Source organism: Ranitomeya imitator, chromosome 1, assembly GCF_032444005.1.
Source record: "Ranitomeya imitator isolate aRanImi1 chromosome 1, aRanImi1.pri, whole genome shotgun sequence".
Classification (NCBI taxonomy): domain Eukaryota; kingdom Metazoa; phylum Chordata; class Amphibia; order Anura; family Dendrobatidae; genus Ranitomeya; species Ranitomeya imitator.
This window is the reverse complement of record NC_091282.1, coordinates 403,940,943-403,963,964: the sequence shown is the minus strand read 5'-3', so window position 1 is coordinate 403,963,964 and position 23,022 is coordinate 403,940,943. Positions and strand designations below refer to the sequence as shown.

The following is a 23,022-nucleotide window of genomic DNA, read 5'->3' as shown; positions in this document are numbered from 1 at the left end:
CGGATGCCTCAGAAGTCAGGTTTGGAGCCGTGCTGTCTCAGGAGATAAATGGGGAAGAGCATCCCGTCCTATATCTGAGCCGGAAGCTCTCGTCATGAGAGAAAAATTACGCCATTGTGGAAAAAGAATGTCTGGTCATAAAATGGGTAGTGAATACAATGAGGTATTATCTACTAGGCCAGAGGTTCAAACTTGTGTCCGATCATGCCCCTCTGAGATGGTTAAGGGAGAAACAGGGTAAAAATGCCCGGGTGACTAGATGGTTCCTAGACCTTCAGGCTCCACGTAAAATATAGGCCCGGGAAGCTACATGTGAGTGCAGATGCCCTCTCCCGAATTCCGTTTGGTGTCTGAAGGTGCCAAAGCCCCCGGCTTTTGGCATAGGGGAGGAATATGTGACAGGGTCACTGGCGTCATACATGAGGGGAAATATGTGTCACCAAAAATTGCTTCCTGTGTGATGTGAAAGCCATAAGTGATTTCTCCAGCATGATATGTGCTGAGAGCAATGCAGTCGCTATATGGGCCTGGCTTTCATGGTGAGTAGGTCAGAGATGGTTGGGACGTCTACCCACCATATCTGCACCTCAAGGGTGTGGCTGGAGGGAGTTAAATATCCAGCCATTTTTTTTTTCACTGTCTGTGTTGTGAGGAGAAAGGAAGTCTCCATACTGAAGCTCCTGTGAGAGCTGCCATATGTGTTGTCCCAGAAGTACTGGGCAAGACTGTGCATGAACTGTTTACTTTCTTTTAACCCCTTTACCCCCAAGGGTGGTTTGCACGTTAATGACCGGGCCAATTTTTACAATTCTGACCACTGTCCCTTTATGAGGTTATAACTCTGGAACGCTTCAATGGATCCTGGTGATTCTGACATTGTTTTCTCGTGACATATTGTACTTCATGACAATGGTAAAAATTATTTGATAGTACCTGCGTTTATTTGTGAAAAAAACGGAAATTTGGCGAAAATTATGAAAATTTCGCAATTTTCCAACTTTGAATTTTTATGAAATTAAATCACAGAGATATGTCACACAAAATACTTAATAAGTAACATTTCCCACATGTCTACTTTACATCAGCACAATTTTGGAACCAAAATTTTTTTTTGTTAGGGAGTTATAAGGGTTAAAAGTTGACCAGCAATTTCTCATTTCTACAACACCATTTTATTTTAGGGACCACATCTCATTTGAAGTCATTTTGAGGGGTCTATATGATAGAAAATACCCAAGTGTGACACCATTCTAAAAACTACACCCCTCAAGGTGCTCAAAACCATATTCAAGAAGTTAATTAACCCTTCTGGTGCTTCACAGGAATTTTTTGAATGTTTAAATAAAAATGAACATTTAACTTTTTTTCACAAAAAATGTAATTCAGCTCCAATTTGTTTTATTTTACCAAGGGTAACAGGAGAAAATGGACCCCAAACATTGTTGTACAATTTGTCCTGAGTATGCCAATACCCCACATGTGGGGGTAAACCACTGTTTGGGCGCATGGCAGAGCTCGGAAGCGAAGGAGTGCCATTTGACTTTTCAATGCAAAATTGACTGGAATTGAGATGGGACGCCATGTTTCGTTTGGAGAGCCCCTGATGTGGCTAAACATTGAAACCCCCCACAAGTGACACCATTTTGGAAAGTAGACCCCCTAAGGAACTTATCTAGAGGTGTGGTGAGCACTTTGACCCACCAAGTGCTTCACAGAAGTTTATAATGTAGAACCGTAAAAATAAAAAATCATATTTTTTCACAAAAATTATCTTTTCGCCCCCAATTTTTTATTTTCCCAAGGGTAAGAGAAGAAATTGGACCCCAAAAGTTGTTGTACAATTTGTCCTGAGTACGCTGATAGCCCATATGTGGGGGTAAACCACTGTTTGGGCGGATGGGAGAGCTCGGAAGGGAAGGAGCGCCGTTTGACTTTTCAATGCAAAATTGACAGGAATTGAGATGGGACGTCATGTTGCGTTTGAAGAGCCACTGATGTGCCTAAACATTGAAACCCCCCACAAGTGACACCATTTTGGAAAGTAGACCCCCTAAGGAACTTATCTAGAGGTGTGGTGAGCACTTTGACCCACCAAGTGCTTCACAGAAGTTTATAATGTAGAACCGTAAAAATAAAACAAAATTTTTTTCCCACAAAAATTATTTTTTTAGCCCCCAGTTTTGTATTTTCCTGAGGGTAACAGGAGAAATTGGACCCCAAAATTTGTTGCCCAATTTGTCCTGAGTGCGATGATACACCATATGTGGGGGGAACCACTGTTTGGGCACATGGGAGGGCTCAGAAGGGAAGGAGTGCCATTTGAATGCAGACTTAGATGGAATGGTCTGCAGGTGTCACATTGCGTTTGCAGAGCCCCTAATGTACCTAAACAGTAGAAACCCCCCACAAGTGACACCATTTTGGAAAGTAGACCCCCTTAGGAACTTATCTAGATGTGTGCTGAGCGCTTTGACCCACCAAGGGCTTCACAGAAGTTTATAATGGAGAGCCGTAAAAATAAAACAAAAATTTTTTCCCACAAAAATTATTTTTTAGCCCCCAGTTTTGTATTTTTCCGAGCGTAAAAGGAGAAATTCGACCCCACAATTTGTTGTCCAATTTGTCCTGAGTGCGCTGATACCCCATATGTGGGGGGGAACCACTGTTTGGGCGCATGGGAGGGCTCGGAAGGGAAGGAGCTCCATTTGGAATGAGGACTTAGATGGAATGGTCTGCAGGTGTCACATTGCATTTGCAGAGCCCCTAATGTACCTAAACAGTAGAAACCTCCCACAAGTGACACCATTTTGGAAACTAGACCCCCTAAGGAACTCATCTAGATGTGTTGTGATAGCTTTGAACCCCCAAGTGTTTCACTACAGTTTGTAACGCAGAGCCGTGAAAATTAAAAAAAAAAATCTTTCCCCCCAAAATTATTTTTTAGCCCCCAGTTTTGTATTTTCCCGAGGGTAAGAGGAGAAATTCGACCCCAAAAGTTGTTGTCCAATTTGTCCTGAGTACGCTGATACCCCGTATGTTGGGGGAAACCAACGTTTGAGCGCATGGCAGAGCTCGGAAGGGAAGGAGCGCCATTTGGAATGCAGACTTAGATGGAATGGTCTGCAGACGTCACATTGCGTTTGCAGAACCCCTAATGTACCTAAACAGTAGAAACCCCCCACAAGTGACCCCATATTGGAAACTAGACCCCCCAGGGAACTAATCTAGATGTGTTGTGAGAACTTTGAACCCCCAAGTGTTTCACTACAGTTTATAACGCAGAGCCGTGAAAATAAAAAATCTTTTTTTTTCCCACAAAAAATATGTTTTAGCCCCGAGTTTTGTATTTTCCCAAGGGTAGCAGGAGAAATTGGACCCCAAAAGTTGTTGTCCTATTTGTCCTGAGTACGCTGATACCCCATATGTTGGGGTAAACCCCTGTTTGGGAACACGGGAGAGCTCGGAAGGGAAGAAGCACTGTTTTACTTTTTCAACGCAGAATTGGCTGGAATTGAGATCGGACGCCATGTCGCGTTTGGAGAGCCCCTGATGTGCCTAAACAGTGGAAACCCCCCAATTATAACTGAAACCCTAATCCAAACACATCCCTAACCCTAATCCCAACAGTAACCCTAACCACACCTCTAACCCTGACACACCCCTAACCCTAATCCCAACCCTATTCCCAACCATATATGTAATCTAAACCCTAACTGTAACTTTAGCCCCAACCCAAACTGTAGCCCTAGCCCTAACCCTAGCCCTAACCCTAATCCTAACCCTAGCCCTAACCCTAGCCCTAACCCTAGCCCTAACCCTAGCCCTAACCCTAGCCCTAACCCTAACCCTAGCCCTAGCCCTAACCCTAGCCCTAACCCTAGCCCTAACCCTAGCCCTAACTCTAACCCTAGCCCTAATGGGAAAATGGAAATAAATACATTTTTTTTAATTTTTCCCTAACTAAGGGGGTGATGAAGGGGGGTTTGATTTACTTTTATAGCGGGTTTTTTAGCGGATTTTTATGATTGGCAGCCGTCACACACTGAAAGACGCTTTTTATTGCAAAAAATATTTTTTGCGTTACCACATTTTGAGAGCTATAATTTTTCTATATTCTGGTCCACAGAGTCATGTGAGGTCTTGGTTTTTGCGGGACGAGTTGATGTTTTTATTGGTAACATTTTCGGGCACGTGACATTTTTTGATCGCTTTTTATTCCGATTTTTGTGAGGCAGAATGACCAAAAACCAGCTATTCATGAATTTCTTTTGGGGGAGGCGTTTATACCGTTCCGCGTTTGGTAAAATTGATGAAGCAGTTTTATTCTTCGGGTCAGTACGATTACAGCGACACCTCATTTATATCATTTTTTTATGTTTTGGCGCTTTTATACGATAAAAACTATTTTATAGAAAAAATAATTATTTTTGCATCGCTTTATTCTCAGGACTATAACTTTTTTATTTTTTTGCTGATGATGCTGTATGGCGGCTCGTTTTTTGCGGGACAATATGACGCTTTCAGCGGTACCATGGTTAGTTATATCTGTCTTTTTGATCGCGTGTTATTCCACTTTTTGTTCGGCGGTATGATAATAAAGCGTTGTTTTTTGCCTCGTTTTTTTTTTTTTTCTTACGGTGTTTACTGAAGGGGTTAACTAGTGGGCCAGTTTTATAGGTCGGGCCGTTACGGACGCGGCGATACTAAATATGTGTACTTTTATTGTTTTTTTTTTTTTTATTTAGATAAAGAAATGTATTTATGGGAATAATATTTTTATTTTTTTTTTCATTATTTTGGAATATTTTTTTTTATTTTTTTTTACACATTTGAAATTTTTTTTTTTTACTTTGTCTCAGGGGGGGACATCACAGATCAGTGATCTGACAGTTTGCACAGCACTCTGTCAGATCACTGATCTGATAGGAGTGCAGGCTGCTTCACAGTGCCTGCTCTGAGCAGGCTCTGTGAAGCCACCTCCCTCCCTGCAGGACCCGGATCCGCGGCCATCTTGGATCCGGGGCTGGAGGGAGCAGGGAGGGAGGTGAGACCCTCGCAGCAACGCGATCACATCGCATTGCTGCGGGGGGCTCAGGGAAGCCCGCAGGGAGCCCCCTCCCTGCGCGGTGCTTCCCTGTACCGCCGGCACATCGCGATCATCTTTGATCGCGGTGTGCCGGGGGTTAATGTGCCGGGGGCGGTCCGTGACCGCTCCTGGCACATAGTGCCGGATGTCAGCTGCGATAAACAGCTGACACCCGGCCGCGATCGGCGGCGCTCCCCCCGTGAGCGCTGCCGATCGCATATGACGTACTATTGCGTCCTTGGGAAGTAAAGCCCACCCCACATGGACGCAATAGTACGTCTAATGGCAGAAAGGGGTTAAGACAGACTGGCTGTTTTCTGTTACCAGTTTGGGTTCCTGGTTTATGATGCAATAAACCACCAAGAGTCTTTAACCAAACATGGTCCTGTGTCTACCTCATACTGCTCATCTAAAAAGGTTAACTTCCATTAGTGGTCTTGGTGGGCAGCAGGAGGGAACTGCAGTACGTGGCAGCATCTATGCTGCAAAGATTAAGTTTGCCAGATTAGATGAAGAGAGAAGGCCTACAGTTGTCTGGTACTGTAGTAGAAATGTGACATGCATTTATGCATAAAGTGCACCAGGAGTAGACTACTACATAATTTTTAATACACATTTCTGCTTTAAATTATGTGTGACAACTTCTATGCACGATTTCCTCCTTACAATGAACAATGATCTAACGGATAACATTTTCACTGTATTTTCTAGCCATTTTGCTCTTTAACCGGTTATGATCATGAAATATTTGTTGATGGTGACAGAGAAATTTATTGCAAACTGGGCTTGAAAAAAGGAGAGTCCTCTGGTTCTTCAGGTAATGATTATGCAATTATAATTACAATTCACCTTGTTGCTTTCTCAAATTAAAATAGGCTAATACTTAAAATCTAACTACTCTATTACTGACCGCGAATTCCTCCAGTATATGCAGATAATTATTATTTATTATTATTATAGCGCCATTTATTCCATGGCGCTTTACATGTGAGGAGTGGTATACATAATAAAAACAAGTACAATAATCTTGAACAATACAAGTCACAACTGGTACAGGAGGAGAGAGGACCCTGCCCGCGAGGGCTCACAATCTACAAGATTAAGCAATTAGCAACATCTCTCTAGGATCCTCTAGAGTTTCATCCCCAACTGAGATTGATAAGAACTTGTACATAATTATTGTCACGCCGCAGCTATTCAGGTAGATGCACGCTCTACTAGATGGCAGTAGAGTGGATGGAAGACTGCAACACTTGCCAGAGCAGACCTGCAGCGAGGCCACCACCAGGTGGCAACAGGATAGTCAAATAATCTGCGTCAAAACCAGGACAGTAGCGTAGTACAAAGGGGAAAATCAACTCAGAGTCAGAGACGCGCCAGAACGTCAGTACCAGACGGAAGCAGACATACCAGATCAGAGACAAAGCCAAGTCAAGTACCAGAGAGTCCAAACACGAAGGGAAAACACTGAGTCGGGAAGGGGAATGAACAGACACGGGAACAGTTAGGAATCTCAGCAGGACAAATCAGGATATAACCAGAGTCAGCTACTCACACCGTAGGCAGAAACTATAACTGACACCACCTGCATGATGCAGTGTAGATAAATAGCAAACCTGAGACCAGACTGAGGCTGAGAAAAGTTAACCCCTGACATGATCAGACCAGGAAAAGGGAAGACAGGACTCAAAACCCGGTCTGGATCATGACATATTGTTTTTATGAGTCATTATATTACCTTCTGCTCCATTTTTCTTAGTCGGATTGCTCACAGTGCTGCATGTTCTACTTATACCTTACATTATAATCCTCATTGGTTTTGTATTTCCCAGTTGGGATTTATTTAAATAGTACCTAGCCAATATGGCTGATCTAAGGTCACACTATGTATCATTATTTGCACGTTGGCACTATGCACTTTAGTTTAATGGAGTTAACTTATAGGATACTGTAAGTCTGGGCCATTGTTTGGCTATACTGTATATTGCACTTTGGCACATGGCACTTCTCCTTACCTAATTATATGGTTGACATTTTAAACCTGTATATATGTTTCATTGTATTAAGAGGTCTATGGTATAGTCTTTATTTAGACATTTGAGAAGATAGCTCATTGATTTTCTGTGTCAAAACACATTCCATTATTAAGTGGTTTTTGTTAGTGTAATTACTGTCTCTTTTATGCGGTACTAGGTTGTTGTTAGTCACTTTTTCAATTGTGTCAATTTATTATCCTTAATAATGATTTTTTTAATTCTGTTTTTAATTGTTTAAAACAAAAGTTGATATTTTGCTTATTTAGCTCTAGTGCCTTTTTGTTTTGGGGTGTTCACGTATTACAAGAAACAGCGGCCAGATGTTTGATAGTTTGTTGTTAGAAAATGGTTTCCCCTCCCTCTTTTGCTAAGACTACTTTTTACCAATTTTGGATATTCGCTGTATGGAATACTTGATTGTTATCCTAATTGCAAAGATTGACCTATTTGGGCCCCTTGGGATGACTTCTGGGCTCAACAAAATATTAAAACTCCTGTTCCAAATGTCTTCCTTCCTCCTACCTTTCCTGCTGTTCAGGTCTCATGTCCTCCCTTGGTTGTTTGTACCTTTAAGCAATGCCTTGATGTTAATGAGTAGAAATAATTTCATAGTTCTTATTGGTGCTATTCTTTTAAACACCATATGTGAATTTTATAGGTTTATTTCTACTCACATTTTTGACATGTACATGTCTTATGGTTTTGTTACCTCTGTTAATTCTGTAAAACAAACAGAAACTACAGTTGAAAAAAAATATGCTGACTTGATAAAGATATGTTGAGCTTCTAAGCCAAAAATACAAAAACAGAATTGTACCATTTGGCTGTCTAGAATAACTAGAGTGTCTAATATTACAGCTTCCAGAGAAGGAAGGGGTATCAGCCTGATGTATTCTTTGTAGGTAGCTTTAAAGCAGATAACGGGAGTATGCATAGCTCCCTAGGATACAAATGCAAGTCCTATAATTTGCTATAAGATAAATCAATTCTGAGTTGGGTTTGCTATCTATAGCACAATACCTCAACTCTACAGCACACTTCCAGGCAGATTTGACTTAAGGTCAGTTCTACTAGACATGTAGCATCATATTTTATAATGTGAAAAAAGTATCCAATCTGCTTACCTGCTTGATGTGCAGAAACTGAATGCCAAAGCAAAAGTGTAATCCAAAAGGGCAGCCAGTACGCCATTGCAGCAATGAAAATCAAAGTGTTCATTGGGTAAAATAAAAAATATCTAAGCCTAAGGCTTAGACTAAGGACCCCAGAGAGTCAGAAATACATTGCCTTTGTGTGTTTGACATTGCCATTTTTTGCTATATGTTTTTTGCTTGCACAGACCCATGAAAATGTTTTTAATTTTGCCTAATAAATGCTTGGATTTTCATTGGTGCAGTGGGATGCTGGCCATCGTTTTGGATTACAACCATATTATATTACCTAGCAAAAACACCGGCACCTGCCAGACAAAATAGTTTATCAACATCTAAACTACTACTGCTGCTTTTATTCTTTACTTGTTACTGAGAAAAATGTTCCCTAATGTGTGACATGAACCTAGAATTATTAACCACTCATCAGTCCAGAAGCTCAGCATACCCAAGGTTTGTCAGGAACAGCAGAATTGAAAGACATCTACCCAACAGAGGACTTTCTAGCAGCTATCTATCATAACTCTGTTGTTGGGTGACCCGGGGCTCCTTCCCTGTCCCTAACACTAGGGGGCGTCCTAGCTCGCCCTGTTCCCCGGGTTACTTCTGAAGGTGAAGATGCCGGGTCCAAGTACCTTGCCTTCTCTCCTGAATCCGCCCTCCGTCTATACCCTTCTCCCACTCAAGTTAGAGGAGAGTAGTTGGTCACCGGTGTACACCAACCAGATGAAGGAAACGGAAAATGCCAGGCATACAAATATTCACCCACATATAACAGAGGAATGCAGCGAGGAGTGGAGGATGGGGTAAAACCAAAGTAGGAGAAGGAAAGCGAATTATCACACTTGCTAAACAAAGCAACAGTCACAGATAAACCCACCAAATGCCTTGTCATATAACCATCAAACTACTATCCTCCCAGCCATGCAGCATAAGCTTACTCTGATGATGTGTGTCAGTCAGGACCCAGATTATAAAGGGGATCGGAGTGGCTAATAGTGCTCAGCTGAGAGCCTAGCTCCCAGAGCTCCCAACATGGCCAATTAACCACTTTACTGCCAAAAGAAATTTACACTGTTTAAAAAAGTGAAGTGCTTTTTTTTCAGTGCAGGAGTAAGGCTAGGTTCACATTGCGTCAAGTACATGGCGTTAAACGGATTCGTTAAACGCATGTACAGAAAAGGAGCCAAAATTTGTGTAAAATCGTTGTCACGGTAACGCTTGCGTTAACGCATGTGATCGCGTTTTTTCATTTGGATGTCCGTTACGAAGTATCCGTTTGTCTGCGTTTGTCACTGTCAATAAAGTTGTCCTTTTTTTTTTTTTTTTTCCCTTTTGTCATTGTCGGGTGTGGGTGCAGGCTCATTCTCCATTTTGAAAGCATTGAGTGAACTTCTGCTAGCAAGATGTTTGTGTCTGAGCTCGTTAGATTTTGCTTGATGCGGTTGCGACTTCGGCAGAGAAAGCGTAGTTCGCAAAGGAGATATTGGATCCACGAAGTGAATTTCTTGCGGAATACATATGGTGCCTTTCACACCCTGTATGTTCAGCTTCGGGATCATCCCTTCAAATTCCAACGCTATCTACGGATGTCCATTGAGACCTTTGATGTTCTGCTCTCACATGTGAAGGATGAGATACATCATCATCGCAGCACTTTCCGTGAAAGTATCTGTGCGGAGCAACGTTTAGTAGTGACTGTGAGGTAATTATACATTTTTTTATCATTCTATTGACAAAGACTAGATCTCAGTATCGTGTGGCATAATGTTCATTTAGCAATTGTATATTCTATTGTAACTAGCCTTTTAGTTGATCTTTAAAATCCTAATTTTTTTTTCTTTTTGAATGCCGACAGATATCTGGCTACCGGAGAATCATTTGCGTCACTGCATTATCAATTTAGACTTGGGAAGTCAACAATTTGCCAACTGGTTCGGGAAACTTGTGATGCCATTTGGAACAACTTGCAACCACTTGTGCTACCAACACCAACATCAGAAATGTGGCTATCGATTTCCCAACAGTTCGAGGATGTGGCTAATTTCCCCAATTGTATTGGTGCCGTGGACGGCAAGCACATTCGAATTCAGAAACCAGCGCATAGTGGCTCACTATACTACAACTATAAAAAATACTTTTCTATTGTTTTGATGGCTATTGCGGATGCAAGGTACCGTTTTGTTGCTGTGGATATTGGTGCTTATGGCCGGACTAACGATTCCAGAGTCTTCAGAGACTCCAACATGGGCCGATGTTTGTACAGCCAAAATTTTAACATACCCTCATCACGACCTCTACCGGGGACCGAAGACCCAAGTTTGCCCTTTGTTTTAGTTGGTGATGAGGCGTTCCAACTCGGACAAAATCTCCTCAAGCCGTACTCAAGCCGTAGTCTAAACTCCACCAGGCGCATTTTCAATTATCGCTTGAGCCGGGCAAGACGTTATGTGGAGTGTGCCTTTGGGATTTTGACATTAAAATGGCGGATTTTACTAACCTGCATGCAACTGCAACCAGAAAATGTGGACCGTGTTGTGAAGGCATGCATCTGTCTGCATAATTTTGTGGCGAGACATGAACCCCAGGTGGTAGACCCCGATGATTGTGAGTCGAACCTCATTAGCATTGAATCGACTGCTGTTCGGTCTACAGCACAAATAATGAGGATTCGTGATCAATTTGCACATTACTTCACGCATGAAGGCCATGTTCCATGGCAAGACAGACACGTGTGAAAATAATTTAAAGTCTTAAGTTGTATCCTGATGTTTTGCTTTTATTGTTTGTTTTATTTCCCACAACCTTATGTCGTGTAAAAAGTTACCTTCATGTTATTATGTTGTGTTAAAAGTTAAAGTCATACAAGAATCTTAAATTTTAAACAGTTTACTAAATGTTTATGGATTTTTTCCAACAAACTGTTGGTAGACAGGTTTAACATATGATATCCCATAGGGATGGAAAAAAAACTATAATAGAAATTGGGTGTTACAAAAAAAAAAAAAAAACAACAAAACTTGCAACGCAGTAATTGCACCTGGCTGGGGACAGTGAACAGTACTATAGACTTTGGTACTGCACGGGCGTATTGTCTGCCCAACTGTATGATGGACTGCTACATTGTCTATGATGTTCCATGCTCGTTTCACCCCGGCCTCTATATTGAGGGTTGTAGGCCGGCATGTCCATTCTTCTTGTTCCCGATGGAGCTGGTTCCTGGGGGCCCACAAATTCCTCAAGAAGGTCGTTCAGTCTTTGCCTAAACATAAGGTTTCTATGTGCCGGGATATTTTGAGCGACAGGCACATAGGACAAAAAAAGTAGCTTCCACTCATTAGCAGAGTATACAGACTCGCGGGATTGCAGGTCGGTAATTTCCCGCCTCAGGTCTTTGAGTTCACTGCGACACATGTCCTCTACCCGTTGGAGTCCATCGACGATAATGGCATCAGCTTCATCTTTTTGTGATGCTCGCTTGCGTCCACGCTGTGATTGCAACCGGGCACTCACACCAGCAGCAACAGTGCTTCTCTCCACAGATCGTGGCTCGCTGATGCCAGACACATCTTCAGGTTGGGTTGGTTCCACTGGAGAAGGCTCCAGTTCCTCTGCCGGTCTAGGCGCAGCGGTACTGCATATCGTGCTGTAACCCAAAAAAAAAAAATTAATTATTTTCCTTTCAACAATTTTGTCTCGCACACAGACCTATTTGTACTTACGAGCGCTGAGACAATGTTTTTTGAAGAAAGAGCAATTGGTCGTAATGCACATACGGGGTCACCCGTTTGCCACCTGATCCGCTTGGTGCATTTTGACTGTTGCGGTAGTCACGGACAAAGCGATCGCATATGGATTTCCAACGGGTATGGACAGCATCGGCTTTAAATTAAAAAAAAAACAAAACAAAAAACAATAAGTTATATAAATAGTAGATAGATAGTTTGAAGATATATTAATATTAATAGTAGAAAAATTGTTGATAGTTTGTTACGATAGTTGATATATAGATAGTAGATAGATAGTTGTTAGATAGTAGTTATTAGATAGATAATAGAGAAATAGTTTAGAAATAGTGTATAGATAGTTGAGAATTGAGAGATAGATAGCAAACAAGTGGATAGGTAGATAGGATAGAAAAATTTATTTTTATTTTTTCACATTTTGCAATGTAACGTCACCAATATTTACCAATTTTTTTCTTTGAGGTTGTCGACTTCTCCATGTATCGGGGATCGAAGTGACAGATAATTTGATCCCACAACTTGCGGTTCTTCACGATGTCATGGTGGGAGCTGTCGCTCTGGTCCCATATGGAGGAGTTGGCTTCCACAAGGTTGATCAGTGTCTCGTTGTGAATAGTCAATGGCTCTTCGTCAATGACAATCCTTTTTTTTTTTGGTCGCTGACTTGGTCGCTGACTTGGACTACGTAAACACAAAACGTTATGTTGAAAGGGTCAATTTCACTGGATGGCCATATTCATAGATACAGAGATAGATAGATAGATACATAGATATAGAGAGACAGATACATAGATATAGAGATAGATAGATACATAGATATAGCGATAGATAGATACATAGATATAGCGATAGATAGATACATAGATATAGAGAGATAGATACATAGATATAGCGATAGATACATAGATAGAGCGATAGATAGTGGATAGATAGTTTATAGATATAGTAGATAGAAAGTGAATAGATAGATTGTTGATAAATATTGGATAGAAAATTTCTAGTTTTATATTTACCACTGGCAGTTGTGGCGACGACAGACGGCTAGGAACCTTCTTTCTCTTGTGTCCTCCGTGTGCCACAACCTATTGTATATGTAAAATGAAAAAAAAATTACATTAATTGGATCAATAAATTTATGCCTGAAAAATTAAAAATGTGTGCCATGTACCTTTGTGGTTTTTGCCTGATTTTTTGGGGGGAGGTCTAGCAGCCTCGGGCTCAGAAGACTCCTATTCACAATAAAAACATGATTTTTATTACGTGCTTATCTCAATACAATGGAGTTTCACACAACATTATTGTGGTTTTTTTAAAGTGCAAGCCTACCGATTGCGAAGAAAACACCACAGACACGCTGCTGCTGCTGACATCAGTATCCGATATCTGCGTGCAACAAAGCAATACATTTTTAGTACACACACATCCGACGGACAATACAGACTTCCATGTTGTATACAGAGATATATAATATATAGAAATGTACTTACATTTCCTGTGAACTCTTGCAAGACTCTGTCACGTGCAGTAGGCCTCAGGAGAAATGTGTGGGTGGGATATTCCTCCTTTGGCCGAAATCACATTTCCTGTCACATGACCACATGGACCACCCTCAAACGCTATTAAAACGTGTGGTTCTATTTGGAAATTTTTCATGATTTGCGTCTGACTGCGTTTGCCATAGCCTTCTATGGCAGAATGAACGCTTCCGTTAGTATTGCGTTAGCTTGGCCGGACCCGAGAACGCTGCAAGCCGCGTTCCAAGGTCCGTCAGAAAAAAACGTTATGTGACAAACGCATACCAATTTTGGCATGCGTCACGATGCGTCAGACAATGCAAGTCTATGGGCGCGTTAGTATGTGCGTTATATTGCGTTTTCAGTACTTAAAAACGTGTCCGTTAGACGGACTCACCTAGCGCAATGTGAACCTAGCCTAAGAGCAATCAGACGCTGGGGTCTTCTGGCTTCTCTGTCGCGGTAACCCGTGACACTACCTCTTCTGACTCCTTCATAAATACGCATCATCTGATTATGATATGTTCATTTTAACAGGAAAATAATGATAAGATGTTGTCAAAAGGCCCATTCCTTCTTTCCCTTATATTTAACCATAATCCTCAATGGGGTACACCACGCAGAGGATAAGAAGTGAGATGAACAATGGGTGAAATTAAAATAACTTTATTAATACGTATTAAAAAGGCGAGGGGGATAGGGGAGGGGAAATGGACCACATAAATAAATAAAAAAAGACAAAAATTAGGGACTTCCAAGTGGTAAAGGGAGAGAGAGGCCAACAAAGATGGATCTATTTGTGGAATAATATATGTGCCGCGTGAACCACTGCCCCCTCCAACACAAAAGATGTATATCAGCGGTCTATATGACACAAGTGTGATTACCACCATCCGCCCCCGGAAGAAGCATCCTTGCGAAACGGCGCTCGTCGGGCGTCAGGAGAGCGCGGCCTCATTCAGCTATACACCCCTGCATGCCTGCTTGAACCCCCCGGCACTCATCTTCATCTCCTTCACAACACTGTACAGGTAAAAATCCACCTTACCAATGCCATTTTCTCAGCCATTTATCTAGTCATAGGGATTTTTTCTTATTAGCCTTAAGGAGTAGCTGCTTACTATTCAGCCTCTGCGGTTTTGGTACTTTATAAAGATCCCTTACAATTACTTTATTTTTGGCCCCCTTTGGTCACATGTGCTATTATTGTGAGAATATGCTTAGGTGGTAGTATATGCCTGTTCTATTGCGGAAGGTCTATTAAGCCAGATCCTGGTAATCACACTTGTGTCATATAGACCGCTGATATACATCTTTTGTGTTGGAGGGGGCAGTGGTTCACGCGGCACATATATTATTCCACAAATAGATCCATCTTTGTTGGCCTCTCTCTCCCTTTACCACTTGGAAGTCCCTAATTTTTGTCTTTTTTTATTTATTTATGTGGTCCATTTCCCCTCCCCTATCCCCCTCGCCTTTTTAATACGTATTAATAAACAGTTATTTTAATTTCACCCATTGTTCATCTCACTTCTTATCCTCTGCGTGGTGTACCCCATTGAGGATTATGGTTAAATATACTTGTTGAAGTGACTTATGAGCCACTAATTACAGGACTATGGTAATGTGTGGCTTCTTTCCCTTATAGCAGCATTCTTTGACCATTAGACTACACCATTGCATATTTGGTCATCATCCCATTCCATTAAAATACGCAGATTCGACCAATATGTATATGAAGGGTATAGCCAGAATAAATGGGTTTTAGAGTCCATGTCCTGGCTGCAGAACAAGAAGAGGCTGTAGCAGTGCATATGCAATTGACATACGCTCCCCAACATGTTTTACGAGATGGTGTCATCGGGAGAAAGGCCATCTGGCGAAACATGTTGGGGAGGCTAATGGCTGCTAAGTTTTAATAGCGTTAGCTAGGCAGGCTGATAGTGCTGTGTTAGGAAATAAAGAAATATTTAGAATTGAGAGTCCTCAGTGGTTGATACCTTTTAATGGCTAACTGAAAAGATGGTAACAAATTGCAAGCTTTCGAGACTACACAGGTCTCTTCATCAGGTATAGACTGTCTATGCCTGATGAAGAGACGTATGTAGTCTCGAAAGCTTGCAATTTGTTACCATCTTTTCAGTTAGCCATTAAAAGGTATCAACCACTGAGGACTCTCAACTCTAAATATTTTTCTATCTACTGGCTAACACGGTACCAAGATATATATCTTTCCTGTGTTAGGGAATAAGCACTGTGATATGGGTAAATTACAATTGGGAAGACAATATGAACCTACATGCACAGTAGCTCAGGAGGTTGACATATAGCAAGATAGAATACAAAAAGGGGATTCCAAGCTAAGATAGATAGAAATGTAATGGTGTATGTGGATATGCTAGTGGTCAGTTGCTGTACTTACAATAGGTGTGCATTGAAATGATCTGAATAAAGTACAAGCACCGTATTTATGTGACTACATAGCATCAGGAAGGTGGACACAGGAGTAAGGCAGTGGGCCTTGTGAGCACCAGGCACCTGAACATATTAGTTATATAGACATACTAATGGATCTCATTCCTGTCCTCTATATATCTAGTGGGACTCGTTTGTTTAGACCTCCAAGTAAGCACAAGCACCTTATATATCCAATAGGACTCACTTGGTTAACAATGTATCTTCCTAGCATCATGTGTTTTTAAAAACACAATTTTTTTCCGTTTAACGATTAAAATAAGTTATGTTTTATTTGAGTCTTTAATAAAGGATCTTTATTTACCTATGGCAATTTGTGTTGATATTTTTGTAGTCTGGAACACTTCTATAAAAGACAACCCCTTCTTAACTGCTATATTCCCCCTTATAAAGTGATTACAGCATATACTCACCTATGGTGCTGGCAGCGATAACGACACTGGCTGTCCCAGGGCTTGTGTCATCTTATTAAGTCACGTGAGCTCTGAAGCCAATCAGCGACCATTTGGCTCACTTCCTTTGGACGAAACTAACATCCAGAAAAAGTGATAGCCGCTGCTATCTTAGTAGCCACAAAAACCTCACTGACATGGTTCCGTCAGAAATAATAGCTATAGTTAGCCCATATTAACAATGAAAAAAGTATACCCACTCAATACAACATATCATAAAGAGGAGAAAAAAGAGCTATGCTGGGTATATATATATATATACTAGCTGAAGAGCCCGGCATTGCCTGGGCATAGTAAATATCTGTGGTTAGTTATAGCACCTCACGTCTCTTATTTTCCCATCACGCCTCTCATTTTCCCCCTCACATCTCTCATTTTCCCCCTCACATCTCTCATTTTCTCCCTCACACCTCTCATTTTCTCCCTCACTCCTCTCATTCCCCCCTAACACTTGTCATTTCAACATCACATCTGTCATTTTCTGATCACTCCACTATTTTTCCTCACTCCTCTCATTTTGCACTCACACCTTTTCATTTTCACCTCACACCTCTCATTTTCACCTCATCACCTCAGTATATACATGTTTGTCATCTCCCTTATATATAGTATATATCTGTATGTCATCTCCTGTATATAGTCTATACCTGTATGTCATCTCCCCTGTATATAGTATATACCTGCTGTGTGTCATCTCCCCTATATATAGTATATAACTGAATGTCATCTCCTTCTATATATAGTATATACCTGTATGTCATCTCCTCCTGTATATAGTATATACCTGTGTGTCATCTTCCCTGTATATAGTATATATCTGTGTGTCATCTCCTCCTGTATATAGTATATACCTGCATGTCATCTTCTATATATAGCATATACCTGTATGTCATCTCCTCCTGTATATAGTATATACCTGTAGGTCATCTGCTCCTGTATATAGTATATACCTGTGTGTCATCTCCTCCTGTATATAGTATATACCTGCATGTCATCTTCTATATATAGCATATACCTGTATGTCATCTCCTCCTGTATATAGTATATACCTGTAGGTCATCTGCTCCTGTATATAGTATATACCTGTGTGTCATCTCCTGTATATAGTATATACCTGTATGTCATCTCCTCCTGTATATATATATGTACCTGTATGTCATCTCCTCCTCTACATAGTATATACCTGTGTGTCATCTCTCCTGTAGATAGTATATATCTGTGTGTCATCTCCCCTGTATATAGTATATACCTGTGTGTCATCTCCTCCTGTATTAGACCTTGTTCACACGTTATTTGCTCAGTATTTTTACCTCAGTATTTGTAAGCTAAATTGGCAGCCTGATAAATCCCCAGCCAACAGGAAGCCCTCCCCCTGGCAGTATATATTGGCTCACACATACACATAATAGACAGGTCATGTGACTGACAGCTGCCGTATTTCCTATATGGTACATTTGTTGCTCTTGTAGTTTGTCTGCTTATTAATCAGATTTTTATTTTTGAAGGATAATACCAGACTCTTGTGTGTTTTAGGGCGAGTTTCATATGTCAAGTTGTGTGTTGAGTTGCGTGTGGCGACATGCATGTAGCGACTTTTGTGAGATGAGTTTTGTGTGGCGACATGCGTGTAGCAACTTTTTGTGTGTTGAGTTGCATGTGACAGGTTAGTGTAGCAAGTTGTGTGCAGCAAGTTTTGCACATGGCGAGTTTTGCGCATGGCGAGTTTTGTGCATGGCGAGTTTTATGTGTGGTGCCTTTTGAGTATGTGCAAGTTTTGTGTGAGGCAACTTTTGCATGTGTTGCAACTTTTGTGCATGCGGCAATTTTTCCGCGTGTGCAAGTTTTGCGTGTGGCGAGTTTTCCATGAGGTGAGTTTTGCACTTGTGGCGAGTTTTGCGTGAGCCTAGTTTTTGCATGTGGCGAGTTTTGCGGGTGGCGAGTTCTGAGCAGCGACTTTTGTGTTTCGACTTTTATGTGGCGAGGTTGGTGTATGTGTGGTGAAATGTGTGCTGAGGGTAATATGTGTTCAAGCACGTGGTAGTGTGTGGCGCATTTTGTGTGTGTGTTCATATCCCCGTGTGTGGTGAGTATCCCATGTCGGGGCCCCACCTCGCTCTCACTCTTTAAGTCCCCCTTGTTCACATCTGGCAGCTGTCAATTTGCCTCCAACACTTTTCCTTTCACTTTTCCCCATTATGTAGATAGGGGCAAAATTGTTTGGTGAATTGGAAAGCGCGGGGTTAAAATTTCACCTCACAACGTAGCCTATGATGCTCTCAGGGTCCAGACGTGTGACTGTGCAAAATTTTGTTGCTGTTTCTGCGACGCCTCCAACACTTTTCCTTTCACTTTTTACCCATTATGTAGATAGGGGCAAAATTGTTTGGTGAATTTGAACGGGCGGGGTTAAAATTTCACCTCACAACATAGCCTATGACGCTCTCAGGGTCCAGACGTGTGACTGTGCAAAATTTTGTTGCTGTAGCTGCGACGCCTCCAACACTTTTCCTTTCACTTTTTTCCCCATTATGTAGATAGGGGCAAAATTGTTTGGTGAATTGGAAAGCGCGGGGTTAAAATTTCGCCTCACAACGTAGCCTATGACGCTCTCGGGTTCCAGACGTGTGACTGTGCAAAATTTTGTGGCTGTAGCTGCGACGGTGCAGATGCCAATCCCGGACATACATACACACATACACACACACATACACACATTCAGCTTTATATATTAGATAAAAATCCAAAATTTATTGACAAATCACATAGTTTAAATATACATGTACAAGAACAATAATTCATGTGCAGGAACACTACACCGGGATGAACAGGATCCATCAAAAAACCTTAATAACTATAGGTCAGGATAGCTAACCATAAGGTGCATAGTGCTAATAGCTGGGCAAGTGTGCCTGCCAAAACAGCGCCCCATATAGGCCTAGCCCCCAGTGAGGCAAATATCAAAGCATGGGGAAATGGGCAGGCACTTACCAAGGTGGAAATTGGAGGATCCAAGGCCAGGTGTATAAGAAGCCCCCCGACGCGTGTTTCGCGTCCCTCTTTGACCGCTTTCTCAAGGGAGTACCAAATCTCCTGTTCGTAGGACCTTTAAAGGTCAGGGGTGAGTCACATGCGGTGTGTGGGCCAATCCAAGTGGTCAAAAAGCGGCGCATGCGCACCGCTGCTATCTTAGGCTGGTTTCACATTTGCGGACGAGGGCTTTGCGGAAGCCTGTGTAGTTCCTGTGAATCCCCGCCCACTGCCGTGCCTCTTCCTTCAGCTCCGCCTACGTCGGCATGCGTCTTGCGTACCCTATGTTTAACATTGGGTACACAGGCCATGCGGATGTATGCGGATGCCTCCGCATGCGTCGTTTTGACGCTGCGCCGAAATTTTGCTGTTGCTGTCACAGTACTGTGTGTAGCCTCCATCTTTGTACCCCCATTGCGCGATTGTTACAGCTATACTAGTTGCCTCTATTGAAGTAAATGTCTATTCCAGTTAAAAACCTACTGTCAGTCACTGCCCTATTCTCAAGTGGAACATCATATTAAGGACTTTTTGCCAGGTATCTAAAACTGACCCTCTTTTAGGCACAAGCCCAAGAAAGGAGACTAATTGTGTTGCATATTGATCTTCCTCAAGGAATACCTACATGTGTCTATTTCTAGTGTGCTCTTTTGTTGTACAGTTCAGTATCATGAGACATGCTCCACTCTGAGGTTTAGGTTTTGTGAACTATGAACTGTCTATCACATATAAAGAAAAATGTAAAAAAGAAAAGGAAAGACATGCATACAAAATAGACCAGTGACATAATATTGATATATGTAATTAAATGGCTGCTCATCTTCTCTTCTTCAGGAGCACACCGCTCCCCTTCTTCCCACCTTTCTGCTTTGCATGGAGCAGTGGACTCCTGAAGACGAACAGTTTGGAAGAAAGACATGGTCGCATGCTCTAAAGCAGTGTTCCCCAACTGAAGTCCTCAAGAGCGACCAACAGACAAAGTTTTCAGGATTTTCTTCATATTGGAATTATCGCCTGTACGTTAGTAAGGATATCTTGAAAGCATGATCTGTTGGTTGCTCTTGAGGACTGGAGTTGGGGAACACTGCTCTAAAGCATAGCTATTCTCATACTACATGGTGATCATTAACCTAGGTAACGACCTGTAATCTATAGAATCAAAGATTTCTCCGTCTTGAGAGCAGAAAATATTTTTAGCAATAAGTAAATTACAATAAATTGTAATTTTGGAAGCAATGAGTTCCCTTTAGGAACTTGAAACCCCCCCCCCCCCTTTAATGTTTATTGTATGGGCAGAATTCTTTATTTTACTTTTTTGTTGTCTATTTTTTTGGGGGAAAGGAAGGTTTTATATATTTTAGACTGATAAATGAAATTACAGATCTCTGAAGCAATAAATGCTACACCTAAGTCACTGATGAATCTGAAATATTTGCTTATTTCTACGGAATCCAGTTTCCAATCTGTCAAAGTTTCACATTAGCCATTAATAATGCTGTTTTCCATTTGTATAGAGTGTTAATAGGAGAGTATGATTCTGTTTTTAGCAGGAAGTCCCCATGTCAAATCAAACAAGATCACTGGTAGCGTCAAAAGCATTTGGAGAGCAATAACAAGTCCTGCATTTGATTTTCAAGGGGATCCAGCACAACAAGGAGGAGCATTAATAGTAGGACCAGGTATGTAGCGTTGTAAGATAAGTACATATTATTTTCTGCAAAAAGTCCTCTAACCAAATGCAAGCGTGTGCATGTGCCAGTGCAGGTGCTGGACCGGGGGCTGCAGGATATGAGGTCTGTTGATGAGGGCATATTCCTAGGTCTCCATCATGTATTGGAAAGACGCTTTTCTATATAATAGAAGAATTTGTTTTGCTTTAGAAGGCAAAGCTTCATATAGAAAAGCTCTAGAGATCTTCGCCTGTCCTTTACTAGCCCACACATTAGGGCCAAACAGACAAAGGTAATGGGTTATTACTGTCAAGAGCCACTTGGGAATGAGCACAGAAAATATTCAACTAGTCAGCTGGCAATGTATGTGAGGGGAGATATGTATCATGAAGATTGCTATCTTCTGTGATGTGAACCCCAGAAGTTTTGCTCCAGCATGTTACGTGCTAAGAGGGGTTAATCAGCCATGACAGGGTTGTTGTTTTTTGTGAGTAGTTGTAAGAGATGAGCTGGACTACCACTCACCACATCTCCACCCTCCAAGTTAAATGTCTGACCACCGAGTTTTTTTCTCTGTCTGTGGGTCTAGAGGCAGTAGTGTTTATGTACAACTGTTCTGGACCCTGATGATTGTTCCCTGAGCGGGCGGATTCCCACAGGCATATGGACTGTACTAGATATTATCTTTTTGTGTATCATTTTTGCCAGAAAGTTGCTGACCCTGCAGAAGGCCCTGTTTAATAACATGGCCTTTATTCATGCCAATGACTCCCGCCCTCACAAAAGCAGTCCACAGCTATCCCTTCAGACCAGGAAGCCCTAGACTGCCCCTCCGTGCTTTCTCGACGCGTTTCTCCCAACTGGGTTCATCAGGGGAGCTCAGCACATGTCCATTTGTCCCAAAAAGAGACAGGGCTAAATCTCTTATTGTCCAAGGTGCCATTGTGTATATATGCACATTCTAGGACAGGGGTTTTTAGTGATTTAACTCTGTTTCCTTTTGGACAAATGGACAAGGCGGGAGTCATTGGGACGAATCGGGGCCATGTACTAACATAGGGCCTTCTGTTGGGTCAGCACCTGACTACCAAAGATAAGGAACAGGAGCCCATGTGACATAATTTGAAATACACTTAAACTTCTACAATAGTGAGATTGTTCCTATTTTTAATGCTCTCTATCTCTATTTTGTCAGTGATGTGTAGTATATCAATAGGTGACTAGTAAATAACTGATCGTCTTGCTGTGTTCTCTCTGTCAGGACTGACCACTGTCAGTTTACGATCACTATTGACATGACTTTTTATCCCTCTTAACTATAGGTTATTGTTATTTAATTCATATTTTTGTTAAAATTAATTTTTAGGAATTTAGAGACTGGAATTGCAATCATTTTATTACATTTCTATTAATAGTTGTGTTTTTTTAACACATCTTTTTGCAATTATTACTTTATCTTCAGTGGAAAACCAACTATTTCATTACAACAAGGAGGATGCTTTGTCGGGGCATCACCAATTGATATTACGCACTAGAAACAATGGGAAAGTGAACACTTCACATCACTGGTTTTCAGAATTACATCATCTAGTGATGTTTTTGCTTTTTGTTGCAGGTAACAGAGTCCATTTCTTGCATCGTGATATGAACAGATACGACCATGTGCCTATTAGCTCCCTGCTTCATTATGCAGGGGTGCAAACAGTTCATTTTGGAAATAAGCCACAAATAATAGAAGTATAAAGTTATGTATCAAAGCAAAAGTGTCACCTTCAAGCACTGTGTTTTTATCATAGAATCTTGATTTATATTTATGAATGAACTACTTTAATAACAGATAAATAAATCTACTTTTCTAGTGTGAA

At 41.4% G+C, this 23,022-nt stretch overlaps 1 protein-coding gene across 2 annotated transcripts in view; it reads left to right on the top strand.

Moving 5' to 3' along the window:
* The window catches only part of PRXL2C (peroxiredoxin like 2C), a 56,232-nt gene extending 33,210 nt beyond the window's left edge, over nucleotides 1-23,022 (top strand). Inside the window, exons 4-6 of one of the 2 annotated variants that reach the window (XM_069762477.1) lie at nucleotides 5,798-5,903; nucleotides 21,035-21,166; nucleotides 22,773-23,022. In XM_069762477.1, the coding sequence (XP_069618578.1) occupies nucleotides 5,798-5,903; nucleotides 21,035-21,166; nucleotides 22,773-22,900 (366 nt within the window). In that variant the 3' untranslated portion in view covers nucleotides 22,901-23,022. The remainder of the gene's footprint in view (nucleotides 1-5,797; nucleotides 5,904-21,034; nucleotides 21,167-22,772) is intronic. The other variant, XM_069762482.1, reaches the window with a different exon arrangement.